Genomic DNA, 9981 nt, shown 5'->3' with positions numbered 1-9981 from the left:
AATCGACAAAATGCTTGAACTCGGTTTCACTAAAGAAGGATCGAAGTCAAAGGACTCGACCTGAAAAAAGAAGACCAAGCTCAAGCAGGGGCACTGTTCATACCCTGGGTTGAGCTACCCGACCCGGGATGATTGGTGACAAAGCGACCGACCTCTTCAGGTCAGACTACCCGACCTCTTCTAAAGAGCTCGGCCAAATCGACAGGAAAGCCCAATAAAGGGCCCAAATAAAGGAACACGACCCAAATCCAAAGGCAATCCAAGCCTATAGAGATAAAGGCGGTTCCCTTGAAGATAAGCTGACTTCATCCAAAACAGGATAAAATAAGATAAGATAACTAACTCATCTTATCAGAAAGGTCAGCCCACACTACTATAAATACACTGGAGCACCCAGGTATAACTCATACTCTGATTCTACATAAAACCTGCTTAATACCCGTGCTAACTTAAGCATCGGAGTCTCTTGCAGGTACCCCCCACCCTTCGGTGACCAAGGATCAGCAATGCTATAAATCCAACAAGTTGGATACAACAGCTCCGACCGCCATCAGCCAGCCGGACACGTTATCTCTGACCAGTACAGAAGATCTCGTCCGAGATCGACCTCCAGTTTCAGATAACCCTCGAAATAGTGGCTATTTACTTATGTTATATAACTATACTTTGTCTTATTTTTACTCTTCTTTATGGCTAAATCTTCATATCGTTTTCAATTCACGCTTTGTCTTCTAATTGTCGATACGTGAGTGTTACGACTTTGCAGTTTTATTTTCACTCTTTTCAGGCTTCTCCATTAATACTCCTTTTAATTATACTTATATTTACATATTAAAAATCCACCTTGAGAGTCATAACACCTTATTATCATTGACTTATGACTCGAGCATAAGAATTTGAATATTAGGGTGTTACATTATGGTATCAGAGCAGTTCGTCCTCGTGAGTTTGAGGGATGGACTGCTTATGCTTTAATGCATACTCTGAATTGTGCCTGTGGTATTTAAGATATCTGTCTGATACGTTTAGCATAAAGTCTGTGAGTATACTTTTGGGGAATTGAAGTACTTAACTTGAGATATTGAGACTGATCACATTGATATCACTTATTTTGTGTGGATAGGACCTGAAATAGCAACTCGTGGACGGGGTCGCAGACGGAGAGGAAATGAGGAACCCGCTCCTACTGGCAATCAAGCTAAATTTCTGGCTGCAATGACCCAACTTATCAACACTATGCAAGCTAATGTGGCGGCTGTCAACCAAGCGATGGGAAGGATGGACGGAAATGGGAATGGTAACAGAGCTGGAGGAAGCTCAGCTGCAGATCCGATGACATTGGCAACATTTCTGAAGGTTATTCCTCCTACTTTTAGAGGATTGACTAATCCGACAAAAGCCAATAATTGGTTCCAGGCAATAGAGAAGGCAATGCAAGCACAGCGGGGGATCAACTAGTCGAGTTTGCTGCTTACCAACTAGTTGGGAAAGCACAACACTGGTGGTAAGGAGCTCACCGTCTGCTGCAATAAGGAAATGAAATGAGGTTATCACCTAGGAGAGGTTCAAAGAGGAGTTTTACAAGAAATACTTACTGTACAAATATTTACTGTAGATACAACTAATTTATCTATAACTCTACTTTCAAATTTGAAATGAAATGTATAACAGGGAGTACAACATCATATGCCAATTGCTTTTCTAATGAGGTTAGTCAAATACTAGGTTGTCGATAAATTTTTATTAGCCTTTTGATATAAAGTTTAGTGTAAAATTGATATGGTATTATTATAGTTATATATGTTATTATTTTTTCAGGTATCTTTCCTTATAGTTCAAGAATATTATAGACTTCAAACGATTTCGTTTGTATTTTACTTTGAATAAAGATAAAACAGCATATTCAGTACGTTTATTATATAATGACGATGATCGTGTTATACTAAATTCGAAAATTTTATTATTATAGAATATTATTTTCGATTTATCATGTCAAATTAAAATGTAAGCCCGTGCCGCACGGATTTAACACTAGTATTATATAAACCACATGGTCCAAAGACGATTTATATATTATTAAGTATAGGTGATTTGCGTTTTTGAAAAATATTTTAGGAGAATCAGATAATTTTGGAAGGTGTTTATTTTATTTAAATAAAAAAAGCTCATTTTTTATTAAAAATAGAGCAAAATTTGAGTAAAACACTATGATTTTATTGTTTTACTTTTTTTTCCTAAAAATCTTAAAAATAAAAATCACTAAAAGTGAAAATAGAACATGAAAATGAAAATCAAATATATATATCTTGTTTTAAAGTTATTGATTTTATTTTCTATTTATGTCATTTCAATAAAGATCTTTCATCGTATTTTTATTTTTTGGGACTTAACCATCTATTTAGGAATTCTAATATTAGTATTTGATATTGTTTTAATAGAAAATTTATTATTGTTGATTATCAGGTAGAATTTGATAAATTTGTGAAAATATTGAGCTCATAATTGCTAAAAGAGGTAGGTTAGTTACATACTTACATAATTTTTTTCCCTCTTAATTGTACGATGATAAGGAACTGTTCGCTGATGATGTGAAGTGATGAGATTGTATTTCTAGACGCAATGTAGGGTGATAGATTTTTTTTTTTTAGTTTACCCAAACGGTATCCCCCAACCCGACAGGTTAAGGACTAATCCGTCGCGGATCTGAGCTCCATTTAAGGGTCTGCCGCTGGCCAAAGGGTTGCTGCATGCACAAGGCGGGGTTCGAACTCCCGACACTTGCTTAAGCGGATGAGTGAGCTGACCACTCGACCAACCCAAGTTGGTTATGTAGGGTGATAGATGACGCTACCATCTGTTTATGCTTGGGTCTGTTGAATATAAGCTCAGTCCACGTTTTCATTGATAGACAAGCTACATATAAAATTGCGCTACACAAAGCCAGTCCAACATTGGAAAATCAGCCCACATGATCTCTTCCACATGGGTCGGATTGACTTGAATACGGGTCCTTAAACTAGTGTCCGACTTAACTTGGACAGCAAGTTAAATGCTCCTCCCACTACTTCGGTTATTGTCTCAGAGATAATAATAATCAACTCAGACATAGAGTAACTTTTCATATTGTAAGTGAATAATCACCCATAATTTTCAAAAATTATCTCCAAGGAATAATTAAATCCTACTTTGCTACTCTATAAATACTCCAACACTCAGATATTTTTTTTAAATCAGACTCACTTAAAACCTACTTAAACATCAAAATCGCTTCCAGGTATCTCACCTATAATTCCAAAGCTGGCCTGAAGCCATCTTGGATACCTTTACCGCAACCTTCGACTTCATTCACAAAGCTCACTATTCATAAGTACGTTTAGGTACGCCTCGAAACAAAAACTATCTAGTTGTAAGCCGTAGCAGGACTTGGCAAATAATGTGTTTTTTTTTTTTTATTTTGCACCGTCTATTCCATAGTAAAATGTCACTCAATGCATTGCGACAGGAATATAAAAGACTAGAGAATAGTAGTTATGAAAGTAGTTAAAACAATTTTCTACCTGGTTTTGTAAGTTGTGGTAAGTTGCTAAAACAATTTTCAAAGATTAATCTGATGTTCTGATTGCGTTTATTGCATTCCACCTCAATCTAATTGAAAAGCTTAACTTCTCTCGTCTCATCCACCTCCAGTTAACCCTAAACAATATTTCCTAGTACGGATTTCTCGTTGCTGATTACCCAAAATTAAAAATAAGCAGGAGGCATTCTAGTAGTATCGGCTACGAGTTAATTGAACTAAAGATCCTGTTGAAAAAAGGGGTATCAAAATGTTTTACACTGAAGTGAAGTTAAATCAAAATTAAATCTTCAAGTTTATCTTCCATTTTAAACTTATCCAACAAAATGATAGCTTAAGCACCATATCAGATGAACTAGGATAAGAACGAACGCCCAAGTATAAATGCTATCCAACTGTTAACTAAAATGGATAGGAGACTATTACATTTGATGGTTCTTCTAAACACCGCGGGGCAAATAGATGAATAGTTCTATTTTGGTTCCTCATTCTTCATCAGAACTAGAATGTTCTGCAGCTTTGCCATGCTTACTGGTGGTGCCATTGACAGCTTGCTGCTTATTCTTTGAATTTTGATCATCTTCCTCGTCTTCGCTGTACTCACTCTCATAGTCATCATCATACTCTCCATCCTCATTATCATCGTCCTCCTCAACTCCATCCTCCATGATAGGTCCTTCATCCGCCAACACAGCACCCCTCGTGCCGGCTCTAGTCCGTTTCAAGACCTTGAGCTTTAAGTTTATCCTTGTGTCGGAGCCCAACCAAGAGTCGCACAAACAATAGCAAGTCAAATTGTAGTTCCCTTCGGATGGGGCCTGGAACTTGCCCATAACCAATCTAGCTCCTCCCTTAACCTTGTCAACCGCTTCGGCAACTGCCCTACTGGTCTCCTTCACGGTTGCTCCTGAACCCTCCATAGATTCCTCAATTGCCTTAGAAGCAGCAGTTACAGCAGCAGCTTCATCCATGAAACTAACCTTCTGAGAAAACCACACATTATTCGAGACAGAATCCGCAAGCAAGAACCAGAAATTTTCTTCCTTATGAAATGGGTAGTAAGGTGTATGCGGAAGGGCACCAATCAGGCCATTCCCACGTTTAATATTTACCCATGCATGTAGAGTAACAATGTCACCCTCTTGGATACCCTCTTCACCTTCAGTCTCGCAAGTTACTTCGAGTGTCAAGGAAGGCATCATATCCAATACAATCTCAATGTCTTTTACATCAGATGAAGATAACCCAGCTGTTTGAGTAAGCAGATCAGCTCGCTCCTGTGAGTCCATGTCATGAAGTTCCTGAAAAGTTCTGACCTTCTGCAAATCAAGAAAAAAATTGGTAAGGCCCAGGAAAACAAAGACATTTAAACATCCAATAGCAGTCACTAAATATGTGAACCATCACTAATTATCAAAATATGTTGAGCATAAATAACTGCAGTTTTCTTTTTAAATAAACTGCAGTAGAGCAGTAACAAAAGTGCTACATGTACATTAAAAATTAACCACCAAATCCGCCACTATGTATTTGTATATACAAATTGATTTATACATTTTTCCAACTAAATAATTAGCCACTAAAATAATCAAACTGTCATAGTAGAATAATTAAACCTGCAATAAACTAATAATCAAACTTGTTTATATTAGTATAAGAGATTCCAAATATGTCTTTCTATAAGAAATGGCTAATTGGTAGCTAATTTTTTGTGGATATGTAGCATGATTGGATCAATAAATATCAAAAATGACAACCAAACAAATAATTTCCATTTGTCAATTACAAGATCACCAAACAGAAATCAGACTTCAATAGTATTACATTCAGCAAGCAGTAAACTAGCACTGTTAGATGCCCCAACAATAAGAGCATGAAAGTTCTTTATAAAGCAACCGAGCTATAGTCGTGGCCACAAGATCTTTAGACCTTGTGATGATAGGTAACATCACAGATATGAACATCTAGGCCCAGACAAAAGCATTCAGACTTGAATAAAGATTGCACGTAAAATGTTCCCTTACTTTGCGGTTTAGCTTCTTAATAACAGTCTCATTAATATGTGGCAGCTGCAGAAATGGTGCAATGCCTTCTGGTGATCCACCGGTAGTCTTTCTAGCACTTAGTGGAACAGCCTGTACCGGAGATGATGAAAAAGAACTTCAGATGAAAATGGCTTTACACCAAAAGAAATTCAAGTGGCCAAAAATTAAAAATGGTTCACTAACCAAAGCAAGCAAAATCATCATAAACTAATAGATATTCTTACACCCTTAATAAGGAACATAATATGTGAAATTTGTGAAAACATATGCTTTTGATGGGTAGGTGGAGGGGCTTTTGATTCTAATTTTACTAGTAGAATTATCTTACCATGCAAGGGTAGATATTATGTCATAGATAAAGGAAAATAAGGAACAAGACCAATAATAATACACCAAATAATATGTTCCCTAAAATTAAGGTTTAGGTTTTTAAGGTACAACTGGCAGACACAAATATGACTGCATTATATTATACTTGGCTTAGATTCATTACCTGGATGATACACTGAGAAAGCTCAACAACACCAATTGCGGGCCTCAGCCACCCATGCCCCTGAGCATTGCGTGGTATAACTGCCATCTTTTAAGAAAAAAATTAGACCATTAATAGATTTACCAAGATGCAAAAATATCTGGATTCAAAACTATAAATTCAAAAGGCAATATATCGCATGCATCATATAAGAGAATCACGAATTGGAAAACAGAACATGACAAAGTCATAGTTATCAAATCAGGGATCAAATTGTGGATTGGTATGTTTATATTTCGAATAGTGAATTGTATGATTCATATAACAAATCTAAAAAACAAAAAGGGCAACCCAGTCCACAAGCATGGAGAAGAAATAAACAAACTCGGCAGATCTCTTAATTGACTGAAAAAAGGTAAAATAGTAAACAATAAATAAGTTAGAATTGTGAAAAATGAGAAGAAAATCAATTAGACATAAAGAAAATTATATTATCTTTAGATTTTGTGATATACAGGCCAAAATTGCTGACTTGAGAAATGGCATCTAGTCATAGTAATCATAATGGTTCTTATTATGTTAACTTAGTTGAATGAAATCCACATCATGCGAGGATGATCTGCATGTTTCACTGTTCATGATAGATACATCTTAGATTTACTACTAAATCTCATGCCCCTCATTCTCGTATTTCTACAACTTATTTTATATTTATATAAATCCATCAACAAGAGAAAGCACAATTCACATAAGATTAAGTCAAGAAATATTAGCATAACTACAATGTTATATTTGAATAAATCCATTTATCTACACCTTAGCAAATAACTTTCTCCCATCTTGCATAAGTGCAGAAAAAGAAAGTATATTATCAGTTCATATCTAAAGGTTAACCATGTTTATATGCTAAGTTGTCAATAGGGCAGATCCTATATATTATCCATTTTACATGCTGAGGCATGTGACGTGTCTCTGGACTCGGTGAAGAATAAACCTTTTGGTAGGACCACCAGATATCAGCACATGGAAGAAATCACCCTTAACTTTTATAATTAATTGCAATGCCGTACAAGATGATGCAAATCTGAAGCCTAAGGGGAACAGCATGATAGAGAAAGAATGAACATTGAACCTTTAAGACTCGATTAAAAAGTCACCTTCATTAATTCTTCAAGAAGGCGGGGTGCTGTTTCTAAAATTCGCTTAAAATCACTTTGTAGAGATGGTGACAAGGCTGCGAATTCTCGGGTCAACTGAGCTTGAACTAATAACTCAGTCTGAAAGAAAATAGCATACAAAGTTAGCACATAATGGGCCTTGAGAATCTGAACACAACGCATTATTGGTATAAGGTACCTTAACCAGTGGAGGATGCTGCTTCCAAAACTTAGCTTGCTCCTGCTTAATGTTCTTGAGGTCAAGGTTCAGCTCACTCCTCACTAACATAAAGAGCTTTTGAAGAGGTTCGTCATCGGTCCTACGAACTGGAATTTCCATATATTCAGCAGCCTTTATGAAGACATCCATGACTTTGCTGTATCACACAGTAGCCGCAGATATTAAAAAGACAAAAAAACAGAAACAAAAAGAGAAGTTTCAACTTCAAGGAAACAAGAAAACAAATAATTTACAAGGAAAGAAAAGGAAGCCATGATATTATCAAATACCATTATCCTTATATATAACTAGTATCATGCAAATTGATCAACTAAAAGAACTTATTGCTTCACTGTTTTCTCCTCTGTTTGACAATTGTTTCAATTAACTTTTTCATCAACATTGCGGTGCAATTCAGTCTGGTAAGTCAGCATCGAAAGGGATTTAAATTTTAAAATATAATTTAGTTTTACACAAGCAGTCATTTACTAATTAACATGATATTTCTCATTGCACTTCAAGCTAACTTAAAAATATAATAAATATCCATGAAAGGAAAAAGATAATAAACTGAGCAGCCAATATCTTACAGCATACAATAATGTGGGGTCTTACATATCAACACAGGATAAGCTACGGATCGAAAGCCAGATGGAGCTTAACTGGCACAAAATATGAGTTTACCTGGGAGCCAAAGAAGGCTTCATAAGGTAATAGTAAGTGGACAGTGTTTGATGCATCACATAGTTGCCAGTATACTTCGATGATCTGGAGAGATAAATTACAGCAATAACCAATGGCAAGAGAATACACACGCCAACAATCCAAAGCAGAAGTATGCCACCAGATGCTCCATCAATATTTAGCAGGAATTGAGGGAGTGCTATGCCCATTTGAAATCCCTACAACGAAATATTGTTTTTTTGCTAACATGTAAGCAGAAAGACAACAAGCCACTGAGCATTTTTCCATAATATTCAGTTTATTTACCTGTCTGCCATCAGGATGGCCATATTTTTCATAGTTTTCACGTGCTGCAGGATCTGTCAGAGCTTGATAAGCCTTGGCAATGTACTCAACAAAATACTTGTGAGCCTCTGAAATAAAAGAACAGAAAAATTACCAATTACAAGGGAACTTACAGGAGGTCCAACTTCTTGCAAACATGAAAGTTTGCAACTATAAGAAGCATGCAATAAACTAAAACACCTTCAACCTGGATCTGGATTTTTATCAGGATGGTATTGAATAGAAAGTCTCCTATATTTTTTCTTTATTTCAGACTCTGGTGCTCCAGGCTCTAACCCAAGAATGCTAAATGGATCAAAAACTTGAATCTGCATAAATTTACCCGAGAAAGTTCAGAATCCATGACCCATATATTTGATCACTCAACCAATAAGAAAAGTGTTCTACAATGAATATAAGATCCCTCAATACCGAACATGAATCTCATGAAGTAGAATACTTATACTTATATATAATTGCTTACCTCTCCACTCATAGACTTTATGTAGTAAACCAGAATAATCATGACCACCCAAAGCAGCAACAATGTGAAGTTACTACATGTTGAGACACTCGAAATCTGCAACATTTAAATCATATGTCACAACTAAATAAAAAACCCAACAAGAAGAACAACACAGGGAGCAAAAATTATCTCACCCTCTTGAATATTGATTTACGGTACTTCCCGGATTTTGAACATTCAGAGCAATGACAGTGAATACTCTTTGATTTTTTGGTGGCAGCACGGCATAACTTGGTAATTGTATAGGGCACAATGGGGATGGCCATTATGGTCAATATGAAAATTGGGAACAGTGCACTGTTCTCCTCTGAAGCAGCCATGGTTGCTTACTACACTCAGCAACCTCTTACAATGTTATTAGACCTGCAAGGGTTGAATCCAGTTACATCTCATCACTCAATAGTAAAACACTATAATCTTCCATCAGATAATCCTGCAGAATTCTACACTGTTACACAAAACGCATGGAACGAAAAAACAGGATCAAAGATTCTACACAAGGCTATTGAAAACGGATGAAATTTTCTACAAGGAAACCAGAAAACAAAAATTCGAAAATGCACTCCGGAATTCCCCTTGCCAAGCTAGATTCCACATTAACAAAAGCAAAATAAACAATGAATTGGTGAATCCAGAGCATAAATTCACCAAAACGAATGTTAAATCAAATAGGAACCCTACCAAACCAGTGACCAGCAGAAAGATGAAAATTGAATAAGTAAATCGAATCTCCAAATCAAGGAGATCCAGGATTACACCAAGGCAAAGGCAGAGAATCAAGGGGCAAAAATTGGGCAATAAAAAAATCAGAGAAAGAGGAGAGAAAAGGTCAACTTGAAGAGGGAATAAATCGAAAGATGGAAAGAAGGAAGGAAAACCTTTTGGGGGATTTTAGAGCTGCAGACTGCGGAGTGAGATGCGATCCCAGAGAAACGAAAATTAAAATTAAAATTCAATTTATAATAATCATTATAATTAT

General features: G+C 36.2%; 1 protein-coding gene across 2 annotated transcripts; it reads right to left on the bottom strand.

The window, feature by feature from the left end:
* On the bottom strand, positions 3784 to 9981 carry LOC107630586 (dnaJ protein ERDJ2A). Of its 2 annotated transcripts, none has more exons than XM_016333777.2 (11): positions 9881 to 9981; positions 9137 to 9365; positions 8961 to 9056; positions 8685 to 8805; positions 8459 to 8565; positions 8153 to 8370; positions 7448 to 7625; positions 7249 to 7368; positions 6113 to 6199; positions 5599 to 5709; positions 3784 to 4893 (listed from the first exon to the last, which is right to left on the bottom strand). In XM_016333777.2, exons 2-11 carry the CDS (start codon positions 9320 to 9322, stop codon positions 4060 to 4062), a joined length of 2058 nt encoding a protein of 685 aa, XP_016189263.1. In that variant the 5' UTR covers positions 9323 to 9365; positions 9881 to 9981; the 3' UTR covers positions 3784 to 4059. The 2 variants fall into 2 exon arrangements, with proteins under 2 accessions (XP_016189263.1, XP_016189264.1); XM_016333778.2 differs by lacking the exon at positions 9881 to 9981 and adding an exon at positions 9684 to 9856 and having other exon boundaries at positions 4060 to 4893.

This window comes from Arachis ipaensis, chromosome B03 (genome assembly GCF_000816755.2).
Source record: "Arachis ipaensis cultivar K30076 chromosome B03, Araip1.1, whole genome shotgun sequence".
Lineage (NCBI taxonomy): Eukaryota > Viridiplantae > Streptophyta > Magnoliopsida > Fabales > Fabaceae > Arachis > Arachis ipaensis.
The sequence above is the reverse complement of the archived record's forward strand: the minus strand, read 5'-3'. Positions and strand labels throughout refer to the sequence as shown.